General features: G+C 39.9%; 1 protein-coding gene across 1 annotated transcript; it reads right to left on the bottom strand.

Moving 5' to 3' along the window:
• Positions 1–18,870: 18,870 nt before the first annotated feature.
• LOC122031418 (putative invertase inhibitor) lies at positions 18,871–19,392 on the bottom strand. The gene has a single exon (XM_042590537.1). The coding sequence runs from the start codon at positions 19,390–19,392 to the stop codon at positions 18,871–18,873; it is 522 nt and encodes a 173-aa protein (XP_042446471.1).
• Between the last annotated feature and the right edge of the window lie 1,708 nt (positions 19,393–21,100).

The raw sequence follows: 21,100 nt of genomic DNA, 5'->3' as shown, positions 1-21,100 counted from the left end.
GGTCATTGCGATGAATAGAAATGCTTATATACATGTAGTATCTCAGTTTTTGGTTGTTCTCTTCTTTGCTGCCATGTGTAGGAATAGGCTTCTAAATAAGCATGCAGTAGAGCTGTTTTATGTTGTTAGCATTCCAGTTGTTTAGTTTTTGATATAGATCCTTCCTTATTAGTTTTTATGAAGGCAGATTTCAAATTTATGTAGCTTCAATGAGTAGGAACAGCTATATAAGTCCACATTGCAGTTTTGATTTTTCCTTTGCATTTTAACCAGGCTGAATAGCTTTTGTTCTAGCATGCTTAAAGATTTCAGAATTGTTTTCCTTTGTTTTAAATATGTTGTAGCATGTTTGAAGAAGTTAGATTTGCTTTCTTTTGATTTGTTTCTGATGTAGCATGCTTATAGAAGTCAGATTTTCTTTCCTTTGATTTAATTATGTTGTAGCATGCCTATATTCTTTTTAAGAGTTTAAGAAAAATATAAGAAAGATAAAGAAAAGAAAGAAAAAGGCTTAAGTAGATCCCAAAGTCAAGACTTTAGGATTTTGCACACAAGGTGAAAATGCCGAGGAATTATATAGAAGTATTAAAAGATAACAAGTATTTTCCTTTATCATCTGTGCACTCGGCCGGACTCTCGGTTGTCCTTGGGTTGGCATAGTCCCTAGGCTTAGATAACCTAGTAGTAATGGCACGATTCGAGAGAGTTGAGAGGGTTGCCAAATGGTGCCAAATGGGTCGTCGTTACAAAAGTAAAAGCAAAGTTTGTTTGCGCCCAAGAGAAGTTGATTACTATTTTGAAGTATTATAAGTATAATTTTTTGAACAAGTAAAGCAAGTTTTACATAAGTATAAAGTATTAAAGAATAAGTTTTAAACAAGTGAATTAAAGAATAAGTTTAGAACAGATGAATTAAGTTTCACTTTATTTTAAAATCAACAAGTTGAGTTTTTTTTTTATGCTAGCATGTTATTTAGATTAGCTTACTGTTCTTTGCTATTTTCTGAGCATGAGTAGCTTTACATGTTTAGCATTTCAGCATGTCTTATTCTTTTATTAGTAGATGAGCATGAGTAGTCTTCAGTAAGTAATCAGTTAGATCATGTTATAGATAAATGTACATGCATATCGAGATTTTGTGAGTTAGATAGCGCTTACTAAACATTTTGCTTATAGTTTGTATTTCCTCTTACTGCAGATACAGGAAAAGAAAAGTGTTAGCAAAGGAAGGCGACAAGGAGGTGCGGATCGATGTGTGATGCCAGGACTATGGAGAGACCTGGGAAGTTTTGAGTTTTCATGTTTAGTGGATAGAAATAGTTGAGTTATACCTTATGGGTTATGTCTTTTTTGATTGTATTTTCATACCGCATTGTTAGTTTGGTTATTTTCCACTGTTGGAGTTTTATTCATTTGTTATTGCTAGAATAGTTATTTTTTTTTAGTTGTTGTGTCTTATAAACTGCGTGGTTGTTTGATAAATGTTCTAGCCGCCTGTGGCTGTGTATATTATGTTATGTATTAATGATTATGGCCACCAGTACATGGGAGACTCTGCCGAAATTTTTCGGTAGGGATTCCATGTGATTTTTAATTATACCGGTTAAGTAGAGTTAGTAGTTAAGTAACGGTCACTCTTAGAGAGTAGTAGAGTATTAAGAAGGGTGGTCGTTACAGTTAGTATCAGAGCAGTTCCCATTCTCCAGCATCACACATCAACACCATCCTTGCCGTCTTCAAGTAAGAAAGTATTTAATTTTTCTTTTATGCTTATTAATTGCGGTATAGAATATCTGCTTATATGCAGTTAAGTAAGAAGAAAATTCTTGTTTTATTGCTTTCTATGTTTGGATACATATGCTTAGGAAGAATAGAGATGATTTTAGTTTTGTTCTCTCCTACATAATTAGATGTCAAGAAGAGGGCGCCGTGCTCTGCTACCGAGAATCGAGCACGGAGAACGAAGAGCCCGAATAGCTGAACCAAATCTTTCCAAAGTTGTTGCTCAACTCCAGACAAGTGGCGGAGCACAAGAACGAGTAATCGTCAATCTGATGATGAATCAGGCCTCGATCCTCACTCCTCCAACTATTAATGTGGAGACTCAGAGGACCAGTTCCACCGACCACTGGACGTCCCACCTTAGAAGACAAAAGCCTACCCCGTCTGGTAGAAGTCCTTTAAGAAATTTCTGCACGATGAGCCACAGGATGCTCGGGCTTGGTTTAAGACATCGAGAGCACCATGGAGCTTTTGGTGCCGAAGTCGAGAAAGTCAAGTGTGCCTCTTTCTACCTGTCAGGTGATGCTCGTATGTGGTGGGTGAGAGTTAAGAGCAAGAGGTTGGTCAATCGGATGAGCTGGGCTAACTTCGAGACAGAGTTTTACGAAGAATTCTTCCGTCAATGGATCACTAATAAGCATTTTGAGGAGTTTATAGAATTCAGACAAGGTGACCTGTCGGTGGAAGAAGCAAATAAGAAATTCAATAGGCTAGCCCGTCTCTGTCCAGAGTTAGTAAGTACGGAAAAGGAACGAGTCAGAATGATGCTCAGGAACTCACCCGCCCCAGACTGGCGAAGAGCTAGTTAGCAGAGCATTAGTCCCTGAGCACTATCTGGACAGCATCAAGGCGCAACAAGCGCAACACAAGCCGGTCAAGATGGAGGACAAGATAGCAGGGAGTCAGAAGCCCCAGGCAAGTGAGCAGAACGGAAAGGGTAAAGATAATAAAAGGAAATGATGGAATACAGGGGATAGCCAAGAGGGAGGTCCAGCAAACAAGCAGACCAAGTTTCCTCCCTGCCCTAAATGTGGGAAGATACATCCAGGAGCCTGTCTTTTGGGAACAACCGGATGTTATTCCTGTGGCCAAGAAGGACATCTAGCTAAGGCATGTCCTAACAAGTTTAAGGCACCTCAGCCACTGTCAGTGCAATATGGAGACGAGCCTGCACAGTTACACCACATGACAACATCATTAGAGGGACCCTATCTCAGTCAAGGACAGTTGGAACCAATGCCAAAGTATTTTCTCTCACTAAGGAAGAAGCTGCCGGTACCTCCACGGTAGTCACAAGTCAAATACCTACCCTTTAGCATTTAGCTACCATCTTATTTGATGCTGGTGCTACCCACTCTATTGTATCAATTTCTTTTGCCAAATTTAACAAGTACTCACTGTCCAGAATTATTCTAAGTTCGAGGATGAACTTTTTATAAGGTATGGGGGATTGTAACGACACAAATTTCCTCATTTTGGGTTCTAATAGAGTCACCCAAAGCCGTAGATCCGTGCAAAGATTCGTAAACAAAACTTTTCGAAAAACCTTTTCTTGTACGAGTTTGTAAAACCTTTAGATCTACACTAGATAAGGGTTATACCTTCGAAGCGTGCCTTTCGCTTATCCCGCTCGTCCAAGGAGTTGCCGGATCTCTAGACCGTCAAGCGTCGGTCCTCTAGAAGTATCCACACGGACACGTAGGTAGAGAAAACCTCACACAAAGGTGTGCTAGCACCTTGGTGAGATTCGGCCAAGCAAGGAGGAGAGGGAGAGGGAGAGCTTGAGAGGAAGAAGGAGGAAGATTCACCACACTTGAATGAAATGAATGAAAAATCAATCCCAATTCAAAAGTGGTCGGCCACTTCTCATCAAGTGTAACTCCCCATTAAATGCAATTAATATGAAGTTAATAAGAAAATGGCTTTGTAACTTCCATGAGGTGGCACACCATGATGATGTGGAACATCATCATTGGTCCACCTAATGCCAACTCACCAATGAGGTGGCAAAAGGTCAAGTCAAAATTGACCTTTGGCCTTCCTTCTCTAGTCAAGTCAAACTTGACCCAATCTCTACCATGGTTGATCTAATCCAACCATTTGATTCGAGCCAACTTAATATAATGAATCTAATTCATTAAATTAAATTGATTTAATAAGTTATAATCTAAATTAGACTCATTAAATACATGAATCAACTTGAGTCGAACTCAAGTTAGCCCAATTAGGATTACTCTTAATCCAATTTGATTTATCAAATGAATCTAATCCTCTTGGTTCATCATATGAACCTAATCTCCATCTAATTGTCCTAAGTGGGTGACTCTATAGGTTCTTGTAACGTTGGCAATGCCCTAAACCCATTTAGGAGCATAAGTAATGAGCGGTATCTAGCAACACATCATTACTACCCAAGTTACAAGAATGTTGAGATCCAACATCACCTTGTGACTACTAATTGCGACTCCTCACAATATGTGACATTGTCCTTCTATCCTAGACATCTAGATTGATCAATGTGAGGCATAGACCGTGTCATCCTCTAATCAATCTAAATCTTGAACTCCAAGTAGACTCACTCGATCAAATGAGCTCAACATCTAATGTTGACTCATTTGGGCATGGCCATGCACTTAGTGATCTCACTCTATCAAGAATAGCGATGTCGCTCCCGTCATATGGGAGGGATAGATCTCATCTACATCAATCACATCCCTCTGCATAATTCGTTACATACCCAGTAATCACCTTTATAGTCCACCCAGTTACGGGTGACGTTTGACGAAACTAAAGTACATAACTCCTTATGTAGAGATCCATGGTGACTTCAGGTCTAAGGACTAATAGTCATACTAATAGCCACATGAGAAAGTATATGACACTCATATAACGATCCATGATACTTTCTCATGGCGGGTCATTCAGTATACATTCTCTAATGCATAGCCATGTGTCAGCTTGATATCTCTATATCCATGACTTGTGAGATCAAGTCATCGAGATGACCTACATGCTAGTCTTATTGTATTAACATTGTCCCTGAATGCTAATACTCGACTAGGAATGATTTAGAGTAGTGTTCCCTATATCATCTCACTATCGATTCAACTAATCGATTAATATAGGTATGAACCTTCTACTCAAGGACGCTATTATACTTAGTCTATTTGGCACTAATATAAATAAGTATAATAACCAAACAAATGCCTTTATTAATATACAAGAATATGATATACATGAGTCCATACAATCATCAAATGATTGGCTCTAGGGCTCTAACTAACAATAATGACCCAATTTTCCTCATTAGGAGTTTTAAAAGTTCTTAAAAATATTTAGAAATGCTATAGAAATATTCTAGAGATTTTTAGAAATTTTTAGAGTATTTTTATGTAATTTTTGGAGGTCATTTGGTATTTTTACTAAACGAAGGAAGTTTCGACAAAAAAACGTTCAAGTCGAGATTCGAACCGTGGACCTCGGACTTGAACCGAGCCTTAACCGAATCCAGCCAGCCAACTGTTCCAGCGGGCGTTTCTTATTAAAGAAGGAGAAATATTCTATTTAAGCAGTAGTTAATGAATAGAAAATAAATAGGAAGAAAAATGGTTGTAGCCAAGAATCGAAACCGCGGCCTTTTGACTCGGTTAAAACCCGACTGACCGGGTGTTCAAGCCATCGGTTTTGTTTAAAAAAGGGTAGCGAATTTATTTAAAGAAGTTAACAGAATATTGAGTTATAAGAGGAGAACTTAACTTAGGGCTTGATTACCCGTGACCTAATTTCTTACCTCTCCTTCTCTTCGCGCGGCGTCGACTCCTCCTCTCGGGCGAAACCACAGCGAGGAGCTAGGGCTTCTCCGGCGGCCAGCGAGGGTCCAATCCGAGAGCTTTTCGCCTCTTCACGATCCTCTCGGCGAGGTGGACGCATAGGCACAAGAAGAGGTCAGGAACTCAAGCACTTCAGCAACCCTATAAGCCCTTTTCTCCTTCGGTAGAGAGTCTAAGAATGTGAGGTAAGTTGCTACTCACCTGCAGTAGGATAGCTCTGGATTTCTTTGGTTCCTCACTTTGTTTCCGAAGCACACATGAACCCAGAATCGTTTCTTCACTGCACCGCAAGCTTTTCTTTCACCGTGAACCCTATTTTTCAGTTGGTATGTACATTAAGGTGCTTTAGTGCTTAAAACTTCGTATTATGAAGTTGTGGTGATGAATGCAATTTTATTGGTTTGCTGCCATGGGTTTGTTAAAGAAGAGGAGAAGGGATTTGAATGGATTTAGCATGTTGTTTAGACTTTTCCTTACTGTTTAGATTTTTCCTATGCTGTTTAGATTTTTCCCTTGCTGTTTAGTTTTCATTTGTTGTTAGTTAAGCATGATCAGTTTACCATTTTGCTAATATTCGAGCATGAGCAGTTTTCTTTTAAAGCACTCAGTCCTAGTTTCGGTTTGATGCCAGGCAAGGAACATGGAACGGTTTAGATTTTTCTTCGAGCATGTAGTTTCATGTTGTGGTCATTGCAATGAATAGAAATGCTTATATACATGTAGTATCTCAGTTTTTGGTTGTTCTCTTCTTTGCTGCCATGTGTACGAATAGGCTTCTAAATAAGCATGCAGTAGAGCTGTTTTATGCTGTTGGCATTCCAGTTGTTTAGTTTTCAATATAGATCCTTCCTTATTAGTTTTTATGAAGGCAGATTTCAAATTTATGTAGCTTCAATGAGTAGGAACAGCTATATAAGTCCACATTGCAGTTTTGATTTTTCCTTTGCATTTTAACCAGGCTGAACAGCTTTTGTTCTAGCATGCTTAAAGATTTCAGAATTGTTTTCCTTTGTTTTAAATCTGTTGTAGCATGTTTAAAGAAGTTAGATTTGCTTTCTTTTGATTTGTTTATGATGTAGCATGCTTATAGAAGTCAGATTTTCTTTCCTTTGATTTAATTATGTTGTAGCATGCCTATATTCTTTTTAAGAGTTTAAGAAAAATATAAGAAAGATAAAGAAAAGAAAGAAAAAGGCCAAAATCTTAAGTAGATCCCAAAGTCAAGACTTTAGGGATTTTGGCACACAAGGTGCTAAAGAAAATGCCGAGGCATTATATAGAAGTATTAAAAGATAACAAGTATTTTCCTTTTATCAGTGGCACTGTGCTAGACTCTCAGTTGTCCTTGGGTTGGGTTCCCATAGTCATCCCTAGGTTTAGATAACCTAGTAGTAACGGCACGGCCGACGGTCGACGGTCGACGACCCGAGGGTCGCCAAATGGGCCGCCAAATGGGCCATCAAATGGGCCGCCAAATGGGTCGGGTCATTACAAAAGTAAAAGCAAGTACAGTTGCCGGGCCCAAGAGAAGTTGATTACTATTTTGAAGTATTCTAAGTATAAGTTTTTGAACAAGTAAAGCAAGTTTTACATAAGTATAAAGTATTAAAGAATAAGTTTTAAATAAGTGAATTAAAGAATAAGTTTAGAACAGATGAATTAAGTTTCACTTTGTTTTAAAATCAGGAAGTTGAGTTTTCTTTTATGCTAGCATGTTATTTAGATTAGCTTACTGTTCTTTGCTATTTTCTGAGCATGAGTAGCTTTACATGTTTAGCATTTCAGCATGTCTTATTCTTTTGTTAGTAGATGAGCATGAGTAGTCTTCAGTAAGTAATCAGTTAGATCATGTTATAGATAAATGTACATGCATATCGAGATTTTGTGAGTTAGATAACGCTTACTAAACATTTTGCTTATAGTTTGTATTTCCTCTTACTGCAGATACAGGAAAAGAAAAGTGTTAGCAAGGGAAGGCGACAAGGAGGTGCGGATCGATGTGTGATGCCAGGACTATGGAGAGACCTGGGAAGTTTTGTAACGCCCGAAAATTCTCAAACTTGCATTAGAATTATTCTACGATTTTTCTGGAATTTTTAGATATTTTTCCGGAATTTTCCGAGTAGCGGAAGTAGCAAAAATAAATATAAGCGTAAAACGGCCTAGGCGGGAATCGAACCGAGACCTATGGTTTAGTGGACAAGGCCAATAACCAGTTGCTGAAAGAAAGGAGAACCAAATATATTTATATTAGAGTTGGGTTCATTAAACCACTTAATATAAATATAAACTTGAGTAGGGTTTGGGTTTAGTAATCGATTCGGCACCTCCTCACCTCACGCAACTTTTCCCTCTCCAAACCCTCAACGCCGACACCTTCTTCCTCCCCTTTCTCTCTCGGCACACCAAGCCCCAAGGGCTCAAGGGAGCACCTTCCGGCGACGACTCCAACACGGAGAAGGTTCTTCTCCGCGAGAGGAACGCAAAGACGTGAGCGGTTCGTCAAGAAGGTCATCTCCACCGGAGTTCTAGCGAATAGAATCGTAAGAAATTACGAATAGGAGGTAAGAAACCCCTCACCTGCAGTATAATATCTCCGTTTGGACTTTCTATGCATTAGATTAGTAATATGTAGATTTTGTTGACATGTAGGGTGTTTTAACCCTCCTCTCAGATTTAGGGATTTAGTTAGCACCTTTAGATGGGCCGAACACGTTTATTCTCCTTCAGTTGGAGGTCATAGACGCTGTTGGGTGCCTAGAGGTGATTTCCCTAAGGGAAAGGAGGGTTTAGGCACACCAAGTGTTCGATAAAATGACTAGACCAGCTAAAATGCAACTTAGGCATTTTAAACAGCGTAGATAAATGCATTAGAAGCATTTAGATCAGTAAATCAGTTTATTCTAGCTTATATGGGACTAGATGTCCAAATGGGTGGGCTCCCACACTCCTAGGTTCGGACAACTTAGTTCTAGGTTCAGATAACCTAGATTCACTAACTAGCATATCGATTTTACTTTCAGTGGCACTGCATCGGATTATATATCCATTGGGTTGGACTCCACAGTCGTCTCTAGGTTCAGATAACCTAGTAAACCCTAAATTTGGAACTTGCAACCCCGGTCTAGTAGGGATGCTACATAAGTGCTATGGCTTGCCTCAACAGTTGCTCTGAAAGATGTTTAGTATTTTCACTTACTATGTATTAGTTTTCAAGACTCAAAAATCAGTTATACCAGTTGAGTTTGATTGCAGCTTCAGTTTAGTTTAGCTTAGCTCAGCATTATGCTTCAGTGTAATTTTCCATGTTAGCTCTATGTTTCAGCTTATGCTATGCCATGCTTGTATGATACTATGTCATGCCATGCTTGCATATTCAGTATGTTTTCCAAAAGCATGTTTTAAAAGCATATTTGCATCGTATGCATGATTTAGTGAGGTAGATGGTTTCTTACTAAGCTTTTTAGCTTACAGATACTATTTTCCTTATACTGCAGATACAGGTAAAAGGAAAATGGACTAGCAGAGGAGGCTGGAGGACAATGCGAAGATGGTGTGTGTGTGTGGAACTGGAATCAAAGGTCCTTAGGGGACTTAGCAGGATGAACATTAGACTCTTTAGCATGTTTACCTTAGCACTTTACAGTTTATGGTTTAATACTTTCATTTTTATGCACCTTTAGCTTTGGAACGTACTAAACTATGAAAGAATGAGTTAGATTGTTAGTAGTCATTATGGGAATGTTTGTTAATGCATGTTAGAAGTAGTTTCAATTGATTTAGAAGCCGTGGAGGTTTTGGCACTAAAGTCAAATCGAATCTCGTGAACAGATCAGCCCGCAATCGATCGTGGTCGTCCGCATCATCGCCATCTGGTGCCAACGGATCACCGATCCAAGAGGAAGATAAGATGTCAGACTCTGGATCGATCACCGAGGTCAATCCAAGGTATGGAGCGATCCTCTGGTGCATCAGCCTTCGTCCACCGACGATCCAATACCGGATCGACCCACGATCCATCACGAGCAGACCCAAGATTCAAGTTCTGGGATGCGCGGACGATCTCAGCTTATACTGGATCGGTCCCCGCATCCATCCAAGCTTCGCAATTGATCGCCCACTCCACCGGACCGATCCAAAGCTCCATTTTGCCTCCTCACCTGCTATGAATATCTAGAAGGTAGTGGGACATGAAATCTCACTTCACAGAGTTAACAGAGGCAACTACAATAGTTTAGTAAAATTTTTATTCAGCCGTTTTTCCGCATTAGCCGTGTTCCATACTTCCTACACACATCAGCATTGTACCTGCAGCTTCCAAGTAAGAATACCTCTACTCTCTATATGTTCCTTGCTTTCTTATTTCAGTTCATGTTTATATATACCGAAGCATGCTAGTATATGATAGTTTTAGACATGATATCGTAGTTATGAAACTATGAATGCTTTAGTTATGTATGTTCTCTATGTCATTAGAAATGGCACGAGGACCCCAAGCGGGCACCCCATCTGAGAGCCCCAGAGGCGAGCGAAGCCCTCTCTCCAGATCTTACTGGTGGCTCAAGCCTGAGGACAGCTAGAACAAAGCGAGGAAATAGCCACCTTAAAGGCTAACCAGCAAGATACTCCTACCCCGGAACCGAACTTAGCAACCCCAACATTTATAGAGGTTCCACCAGTCAATACACCAACAAAGACCAATGACCAGATGGTCCCAAAGAAATTGAGCTAAGGAAAGAAGCTACCTAATCCAAGCGAGAGTTAAGCCCGAGAATTTCTGGCACTAGCGAACCATGGATGCTCAAGCATGGTTCAAAACTCGGAGAGGATAATGGAGCTTCAGACTCGCCAGAACAGAGAGAAGGTTAAATGTGCTCACTGTACGGGACTAATATGGTGGAGAGTGCCCGCCCAGTGAATCGATGTCATGGGTGACCGAGAAAGAGTTCTTCGAGGAATTCTTTCACATGCGAAGTCTGGTTCAGCCATGCCCGACGAGTTCATTGAATTTCGCCAGCAACCCTCACAGGAGTGAAGAAATTCAACAGTTACTCGCTATGCCCGAGCTAGTCAGCCAGCAGAGAAGGAGCGAATCGTTGATGCTCAAGATCCGAGGCCGAGATAGCAAACGTGGCCGGTGTGGCGCATATAAGCCACAAACCACAGAGTTAGTGAGCAGAGCGCCGATGAAACATCGTCAACAAAGCAGCGTGACAGCGGCGAGGGTCTCTCGCAGTCCAAAGGAAGCTCTCACACTCAAAAGCAGCAGGGCCACAGGGAACTCCAAGCGTAAATCAGGGAGTGACTCAAAAGGAGGACCATCTAGCAAGCGACCCGGTTATCCAAAGTGTGCTACTTGTGGGAAATTCCACCCGGGGCACGCGAGGATGCTTGAATGTGGACAAGAAGGGCATAGGCGAAGGTTCAAGACTCGGGTCTTCCTCACCACAAGACACGTCAAGATGCGGCCCAACCACATAGCTTATATCGGCAGCGCTTAGAAGGTCCCCTTATCGCCCAAGGTGATTAGAGCCCTCCAATGGCGAATGCGAGGATCTACTCACTCACGGAGAGGACGAGCCAATGCCTCGACCAGTGGTCCATGTTTAGCATTTTTCAGAGATAGTACCGCCTATAACGCAACCCATTCATACGTAGCTAGGGTGTTCTCCGAAAAATTAGAAATACCATCAAGTACTCGCGGTCGGCTTTTGACTACCTTCTGGAGAAGCTATGGCATCCACGCAGGGAGTATGGCCCATTATAGCGCGAACTCTTCCGTGATCCGATCCCTAGAAATGACCATCACGATATCCGGAATGGACTTTCGATCGATCGAGACGGTGCTTCCACAGTGTCAGAATGTAGTCGATTCCAACCACAGTATAGCGCTAATACATCCATGAATCAGACGAAAGATTTCTCTCAGAATGAAGGCCCGGTTGATGGATTCGGATGTACGGGGTACCTAGCACATGTAGTCAAGATTAGTCGGGCAAGGACCAACAGCCAAAGGTGAAGGTCATGTGACTACTGAGGAATTACCAAGCTTAGCACATGGAGGAGATTGAATTTGAGATAGAGCTCTTCCGTTTAATCCCATTTCAGCGCCTATCGCATGGCTCAGATCAAGGAACTTCAGGAGCAATGGAGGAGCCGCGACAAGGGTTTCATATACCTTAGAGTCACTCACCATGGGAGGCGTATTGTTCGTGAAGAAGAAGGATGGAAGCACATCGTATAGACTACAATCCACAATCAGGTGTCACGATCAAGAATAGGTATCCTCTTCCTAATCGATGACCGTCGACCAAACGGGAGCAGGAGTGTTCTCAGATAGATCTCAGATCGGGTTATCATGTGAAAGTCAAGGAAGGGGATGTACCTAAGATAGCATTCAGGACCAGATACGGACACTACGAGTTCGTAGTCATGCCCTTTCGCGTAAATGCTCAGCTACATTCATGGACCTCATGAACAGAGTATTCAGGGAATACTTGGACAAGTTTGTCATCGTGTTCATAGATGACATCCTTATCTATTCAAGTACTCGAGGACCATGCAGAGCATCCAAGACATAGATCCTTCACAGTATGTTGTCACGCAAATTCACGAAATGAATTTTGCTAGACCGGTAGCCTTTCGGTCACATCATCTCCAAGGATGGTGTTATGGTAGATCCCAACAAGATAGAAGTAACTGGAAGAGACCTAAGAACGCCCAAATCAGTGATTAGGAGCATTAAGGTGATATGGAAGTTTGTAGAGGACTTCTCCAGATAGCCTCCCACCCATGCCTCTTACCAGTGGAAATTTCGGTGGACTGAGGATCGAGAACAATGTCATGAGCTAAAAAGGAGGTTGACCCTCTGCTCTGTTGGCTCTACGTGACGACACCAGCCAGCCTTGACATCTCAAGGATGCCTCTAAGTTGGGACTAGAGGCGATCTCTTGATGCAAGGTGATCGCCATGCCTGCGACAACCCAAGGATTATGAGAAGAACTACCCTACTATGACCTCGAGCTTGCGCAGAGTTGTTTCTCAAGATTTGGAGACATTACTTATATGGAGCTCGCAGAGTATATATGCATCATCGAGTGCAGAGTACTTCTTCACCGTGATGATCCGAATGTCAGACACAGTGGCTAGAGTGGTCAAAGATTACGACAGACATCCTCTACCACCTGGGGAAAGCCAACAAGGTAGCCTTTTCGGCAAAATCCTACCTTGTTATCTCTTACATATGTCACCGCCCTGATGATGAGTAGAGTTCGGCCTCCGAGCTTATTGTTGGATCTCTCTACTATGACCTTAGGGTCACCTTGCAGTGACATCTTCAACGGGATCGGACCTCGAAATTTAAAATCAAGCAAGGACTAGCGTAATCGAAAGTAGAGAGTCCAGGTGTCCGATAGCGGGGTGTCAGATTGGAGAGACTACATGTTTCCAAATCGAGGAGGAGCTACGAGGAGATTTTAGATGAGGCTCACAAGACTCCTTACGCGATGCATCCACCAAAATGTACCAAGACGTTAAGAAACATTTTGGTGGCCTGGTGAACCGACATCAGATACGGAGTCGTTGTTGCACTGCCGAGAGGGTCAAGGCGAACATCAGGCGACAGGAGTCTTGTAGCCTATACAGATTCTAGAATGGAAGTGGAGGATATCTCTATGGATTTTAGTGGGACGTTGCAACACGAATGGTTTCGATGCCATCCGGTAATAGTCGGATGTGACCAAATCCCAGCACTATCAAGATATCCTACTCCATGGAGAAGCTAGCTCAATTGGATCTCAGGAGATCGCGAGGAGTCCCGAACCATCATTAAGCGATTCACATCACACTTCGAGTGTGTACAACAAGATTGGGTACAAAGCTAAAGTTCAATTCCATCCTATGGACGGACGGAGCAGAAATTGCATAGATAGAAGTCCGAGCTCCCTAGACTTTAAGGGAGTTGGTGCAAATCTCGAGCTTAGCGAGTCAGCAACAATGCCTAGCGTATGACACCCCACGAGGCTCTCTGGAGGTGTAGATCTCCAACTGGTCATGAGAGTGGTGAATGAAGGAACTAGAGCTTGCAGATCTAGGATACTACGCCTATCCATACTATCGAAGCAGGATAGAGATCCCATGTCTCGTGGAGCCTCAGAAGGATGCTGCTGCTGATGCGTTTTGGGATGCGCTGGGATGCTTTTATGCTTTGGAGTCCTTAATCACCATGGACCGTCACTATGGGTAATGAAGTGACTAGCACCCCAATAGCTAGCAGAAGAGCTCACGGTGAGCTCTACCCAGTACACAAGCACCTCGGCTAATTGCATGTCTCTCAAGACAGATACTCAAGCCCAGACCTAATTTACCTGGCGATTAAGCGTAAAGAAGGAAGGAACAAGGTACCATTAGTCAAAGTTATTTGGTACAATCACACAGTGAAGAGGCAACTTGGAAGAGAGAGCAGAAGTGTATACCCAAAATTGTTCTAAGTTCGAGGATGAACTTTTATAAGGTATGGGGATTGTAAAAAATTCTCAAACTTGCATTAGAATTATTCTACGATTTTCTGGAATTTTTAGATATTTTTAGGAATTTTCCGAGTAGCGGAAAAAAATATAAGCATAAACGCCAAGAATCGAGAGACCTATGGTTTAGGCCAATAACAATTCAAACGAGGTCTTAAGAAAGGAGAACCAAATATATTTATATTAGAGTTGGGTTATTAAACCACTTAATATAAATATAAACTTGAGTAGGGTTTGGGTTAGTAAAGCTTCCACCTCCACTTTTCCTCTCCAAACCCTCAACGCCGACACCTTCTTCCTCCCCTTTCTCTCTCGGCACACAAGGCTCAAGGAGCACCTTGGCGACTCAACGGAGAAGGTTCTTCCGCAGAGAGGAAGCAAGGCGGCGGTTCGTCAAGAGGTCATCTCCACCGGAGTTCTAGCTAATAATGAACGAAAGGAGGTAAAAACCCCTCACAGATAATATCTGCTTTGGACTTTCTATGCATTAGATTAGTAATATGTAGATTTTGTTGACATGTAGGGTGTTTTAACCCTCCTCTCGGATTTAGGGATTTAGTTAGCACCTTTAGATGGGCCGAACACGCTTATTCTCCTTGAGGTCATAGAGCTGTTGGGTGCCTAGAGGTGATTTCCTAAGGGAAAGGAGGGTTTAGGCACAAGTGTTCGATAAAATGACTAGACCAGATAAATGCAACTTAGGCATTTTAACAGATATAATGCATTAGAAGCATTTAGATCGTAAATCAGTTTATTCTAGCTTATATGGGACTAGATGTCCAAATGGGTGGGCTCCCACCAACCTCAGGTTCGAACAACCTTCTCAACCTAGATATAACCTAACTAGCAGTAAGATTTTACTTTCAGTTGACCTGTCATCGGATTAGATATCCATTGGGACTCCCACAATCGTCCCTAGGTTCGTATAACCTAGTAAACCTTAAATTCGGAACTTGCAACCCGGTCTAGTAAGTAGAGGATAAGCTGGCTCAGTTGCCGGCAAGAATGTTTAGTATTTTCACTTACTATGTATTAGTTTTCAAGACTCAAAATCAGTTATACCGTGAGTTTGATCGAGTTGATTTTAGTTTAGCTCAGCAAGATTATGCTGTAATTTTCCATGTTCTATGTTTCACCTTGTTATGCTCTATGATACTATGCCATGTCTTATGCGTCATATTCGATGTTTTCCAAAAGCATGTTTTAAAAGCATATTTGCATCGTATGCATGATTTAGTGAGGTAGATGGTTTCTTGCTTCTGATATATATTTTATCACAAGTGTAAAAGGAAAATGGACTAGCAAAGAGGCCGAGGACAATGCGAAGATGTGTGTGGAACTGAATCAAAGGTCCTTAGGGACTTAGCAGGATGAACATTAGACTCTTTAGCATGTTTACCTTAGCACTTTACAGTTTATGGTTTAATACTTTCATTTTATGCACCTTTAGCTTTGGAACGTACTAAACTATGAAAGAATGAGTTAGATTGTTAGTAGTCATTATGGGAATGTTTGTTAATGCATGTTAGATTAGAGGTTTCACGCCAGTATCGGTGACCAGTGTGATCTCAGTGAGGCTCCGGATCGATCGGTTCGTGCTATGGCTTGATGTCCAGTCGTAATCGGATCCGATCAGATGAGACGATATAGACTGCCCTGAGATCACCGCCGCCACCGATCGGCACGGACCTGAGCGATCCGGGGTATTCGATAGTGCAGCGTCCACCGACCGATCCCGGAACATACACGACGACCGATCCGATTACGACACCATCCATGACGGAAGGAAAACCCAAGATTCGCGAGTTCTGGATCACTCGCTCGACCTATCTCAGATCGCATACCGATCGGGTCCCGTTCCGACCAGTGGTGTAAGTTATATGGATCTCACACTGAATTTTGCCTCCTCAAATTAGCTATGAATATCTAGAAGGTAGGACATGAAATCTACTCACAGAGTTAACAGAGGCACAATAGTTTAGTAAAATTTTATTCAGCCAGCCCCATTAGAAATTAGTAATTAGCAAAGAATTAGCACTGTAGTCCCTCAGAGCCTAAGTAATAAAGTACAAGTTTTGAGTTTTCATGTTTAGTGGATAGAAATAGTTGAGTTATACCTTATGGGTTATGTCTTTTTGATTGATTGTTAGTTTGGTTATTTTCCACTGTTGGAGTTTTATTCATTTGTTATTGCTAGAATAGTTAATTTTTTTTAGTTGTTGTGTCTTATAAACTGCGTGGTTGTTTGATAAATATTCCAGCAGCCTGTAGCTATGTATATTATGTTATGTATTAATGATTATGGCCACCAGTTCAAGGGAGACTCTGCCGAAATTTTTCGGTAGGGATTCCATGTGGTTTTTAATTATACCGGTTAAGTAGAGTTAGTAGTTAAGTAATGGTCACTCTTAGAGAGTAGTAGAGTATTAAGAAAGGTGGTCGTTACATTAATCAACCTATTTCCACAATTTGATTCCAATCATCCTCATTCAACAATCAAATCAATTTAAGCTAAACTTGAATCAATTCCAATACAACTTACCCAAAATTAGAGATGTCTCTAGAGACTCTTGGCTGAATAAGTTGTTGTCAGAAGTTCTAGTCGGTGTTAAATGAAGCTACTGCCTTCTAGGTCAAGAACCCCAAATCAGCACTTGCTCGTCGGAATTCAACAGGTTCATAATGCTACTGATTGGATCTACAACCCATCTACAGATCAGATGAGTACCTCAACTATTGAGTAGATATGAAGAAAACAACGATAAAGATACTCACTGTACTATCTTTGAATGGAGGAAAGAATCTAGTGATTGCATTTTCAAATCCGGTGAAGGTTAAATTGTGCAATAGTGGATAGATAGCTAGGGTTTTGCCGCTGATGGGTCTTCAACCATTGCTCTGATTCGGTCCTCAAGCGAACACTTGTGGTAGCACTGGGAGAATCGCCAGAGAGAAGAGCGACTTGAACAACAACGTCGGCGTGAGAGAAAGGGCATGAGTAGAGGTGATGAGAAGAGAGGTGTAGCCGTTGCTCCATGCAGCAATGATGAAGACGTGCGAAAGATGGGAGAGGAGCTCGTCCGGCTAAATCGAGTGGCACTGGTGCGATCGGAGGGCGGCGTCGTCAGGTGATAATAGTCAAGACAGAGCGGAGAGGAAGGAGAGAAGAAAGAAGAGGATCGGAGAGGCGAGAGGAAAGGGAGGAAGAAGGCGGCGTTGGCTCGTCGTCGCTCGGAGTCGCGAAACATTTCCTCGTTCAAATAGGGTAGCTTAAGCAGGTTTTCCCTTGGCCCAATAATTGATCCCCTTAAACTCGTCATACGAGTTCCGAAAAATTCTCAGAAATTTCTAAAAATTCCCTTAAGATTATTTCACAAATAACCTTATTATTTTATTATTATTTGGGTGTCGTATTTTACTAGATTGACATGAAACAAGATCATATGTGTTCATCTAGTTCTTATGATTTTATCTATGCCCTCAAAAATCAATTTGACATAATATATTGAGAGCAATAATTTTTTAAATATGAATTTACATTTTCAAACATATTAGTATTCAAAAAATAGTTTCATGTTGTATTTTGGTCCACTAGCCAGAATTTTTTGAACACAGGTTAAACTTTTCAAATATATTCATATTCAACAAATCATTACTCTCAATATATTTAGTCAAATTGGCATTTGAGGGTATAAATATAATCAGAAGATGTTAACGAACACATAGTAACTAGTTTCATATCAATGCGAGGTTATTTGGTCCATCCACTAATTTTGAAAAAAGATTAGATAACGTACCAAATGTCAAATTGTCATTTAAGGACATGGATATAATCAGAAAAGATAGCCGAACATATAGGAAATAGTTTCATATTAAGTTGAGGTCGTTTGGTGTATCGACCAATTTTACTTAAAATCGACTTTGAAAAAAAAAAGTAAATCAGTCAACTGATATGCTCAAAATTTTAATGTTTCGACATAGAGTGAAATTGATATGACTTATTTTTTCGACTGATAAGATTATAATGGAAAATAGATATATAATTTGATAATTTTAAAACTACCTTATACAATTTGATAATTTTAGAAACTTATCTTTGTGGTTAAGTAAAAAGTTGTTTATTAAATTTAGGTAGTTTAAGTCCATATAAAAATTTGGCTAAAATTATAATATAGAATCATATTCGTGAAAATTGGAAACTAAGGACATGTAATTAAAGGCTCTCGGAAACGAGGGGAGAGGGTCATTTTTGAAATATGGCTAAGTTAATTTAACTTCATATAATAGAATAGATTTATAGTTTTTTAATATAATAAAAGACATTTTTTATTTTGTATGTTTGTTATTTATTTTTAAATAATTTATTTAGTTTTCATTCTAAAATGTTGTTTAAATTCTCAAATGTACCAACGTATAAAATTTTTATTTATTTATTTATTTATTTCTTTGGGTTGGACACTAAGTACCTCCATATGAATTTCACCTTTTATCGAGATAGGTAAATCGATATTTTTAAATTATGCCAATATCCCATTATGATATTTCAGCTTTGTCTATAATGCATTTGAAAAAAAAAATTATTGATGAACATTAACAATTATTCGGACTTATTTATTGAATATATTTTATTTTTTAAAAGAAAATAAAATATATTCAATAGAAATGATAAACCACAATCACTAGATGGCCGCTGCTCCTCATGGCGACGTTATTTCTTTCATGTTAATGAACACTTAGGTCAAATTGGTGATGCCTAAGGCGAGGCCACAGAGCTGCCTCTGCTCATCGTCCTCCGCCACCAACGGGGACTTGGCGCCGGTGTCTTTGAACCCCTGCTCGCAGTCGCCGGGAGCGTCGAGGCTGGCGCTCAGGTATGTCATAGCGTCACCCTTCCGGCTCTCTTTGATGGCGCTCAGCGACGTGTCGAGGTTGTCGATCAGATTGCTGTACAATTCGGCGCACGTCGACAAGCTCTCCTTCTGCGCCTTGTCCTGCGAGCTCTTCAACAGATGCTTAATCTTGCCGGCGATCTTTGTCGCATTCTTCAACGACAGATTGGTGGCGATGACAGCGAGGCCACGCACGTCGGCGGTTCCGCTGCTAGGATCTGATTTCAACGTCTTCACGCAGAAATCGTACTTGACGTTCGAGATGGACTTGCAAGTTGACTCCACGGTGGCGTGCGCCGCCGCCGAGAGGAGGAGGAGGAGGAGGAGAGCGGCAAGAGCGAACGCAGGAGCTTGCCTCATCATCATCTTCAAATAGTCGCTTAATTCCCTTCCAACTAAATTGTGCAAATTTATAGGCTTATTGCCTCAAAATTTTGAATAAAAATTAATTCAAAAATGGAAGGGCATCTGTGCAATTATTGCAAGAATCAATTAAATTCCATTTGTATTTATTAATTTTGCCTTTTGACTAAAAGGAAGTTACGAGACTAGGGATTTATTTTTTAAAAATTGAGAGAGTATTTAATTATTTCAATTAATATAGGAAATATGTGTAATTATAGTAAGTACTTAATTGGGTTCCATTTGGCCAAAGTTTTATGTATAGGTCTAGTGAATATTTTTGAAGCAAATTTTCTTCTATTAAATGTTTAAATTATATTTGCGGAAAGGAATTTATGGACGTTTGCAATTAATTGTTTTAAATAATATTTGATTACTATATATATATATATATATATATATATATATATAGTTTTAAATAATATTTGATTACTATATATATATATATATATATATATATATATATATATATATATATATATATATATATATATATATATATATATATATACATATATAAATCGCATGATACATACGGGTTCCACCTGGGTGGAAAATAAATCGAGAGCGATCACTACAACAAAAACTGCAAACGACAACGGATATTATCCGTTGTCGTAGGGTTAAAAAACCATTGTAACTGAGGGTGTTGTAGAATGTATTGCCCTACGACAACGGTTTTGAATCCGTTGTCTTTGTAGACATTTGACAACGGTTTTTATCCGTTGTTGTTTATATGCCCAAAATTTGGCTACGAAGGATACGACAACGTTTTAAAACCGTTACAGATATAAACTGTTGTGGTAGATAATATTTTACACATTTATTTTTTTTACAACAGTTTTAATATATTTTACAATGGATAAAACCGTTGTCTTTTATCACTTTTTACAAAAAAAAATTTGTTATGGTTTACCTAGTTTTTACAACATTTTTAACTGTTGTCTTTAATGTTCATTAATACCAAACAACAAATCTTATTTTACTATAAGCAAACCACCAATGCAAAACTAAATATTTACTACATTAAATCCAAAATAAACATCCGTATATAATTCATCTTGTAGCCACATATAGAAAAATATACAAAATGAGTTGTTACTAATCAAAATACACATGTTTTCCATTACTCTCCATATACATTAAATTACATGTTTTCCATTTGCTGTTCTCCATATGACTTTTAATTTACAAATTAGCAAGGCAAGCTACATCCTAACAAAGCTCACTTCTTGCATCAAAAAAACTCAAGCCTCACGAATTGCCCGACCTGCAAGAGAAAATTTAACAAAACTTATCAAATTCTAGAATTCCAAAAGGAGAATGTAATTAACCAATCTGTAGTGCATAGAAGGCAAAAACAAATCAAATGAAGGAAACAAAAAGAGGTGTTTATTAGAGAATAACAGTACATGGAATCTACTAGGAGCAGTGATACCAAGCTTAGCATAGTTTATTAAATAATTAGCACTACATGCAGCTAACATTATTTAAGTGAACTATCATCCAAGATCAATAGAATCCATGCAAAGCACATTACATCCATTAACATCTTGAAACAAAATATTCATGCAATTTTCTGTGCCATTTTCCAGACTGCATTACCTTTGAGACCTGGTAGGTATAATATGCTTTTCCATTTTGCAAGTAACAAGTTGCCGGGAGCTGCAAA

Source organism: Zingiber officinale, chromosome 11A, assembly GCF_018446385.1.
Source record: "Zingiber officinale cultivar Zhangliang chromosome 11A, Zo_v1.1, whole genome shotgun sequence".
NCBI lineage: Eukaryota > Viridiplantae > Streptophyta > Magnoliopsida > Zingiberales > Zingiberaceae > Zingiber > Zingiber officinale.
The sequence above is the reverse complement of the archived record's forward strand: the minus strand, read 5'-3'. Positions and strand labels throughout refer to the sequence as shown.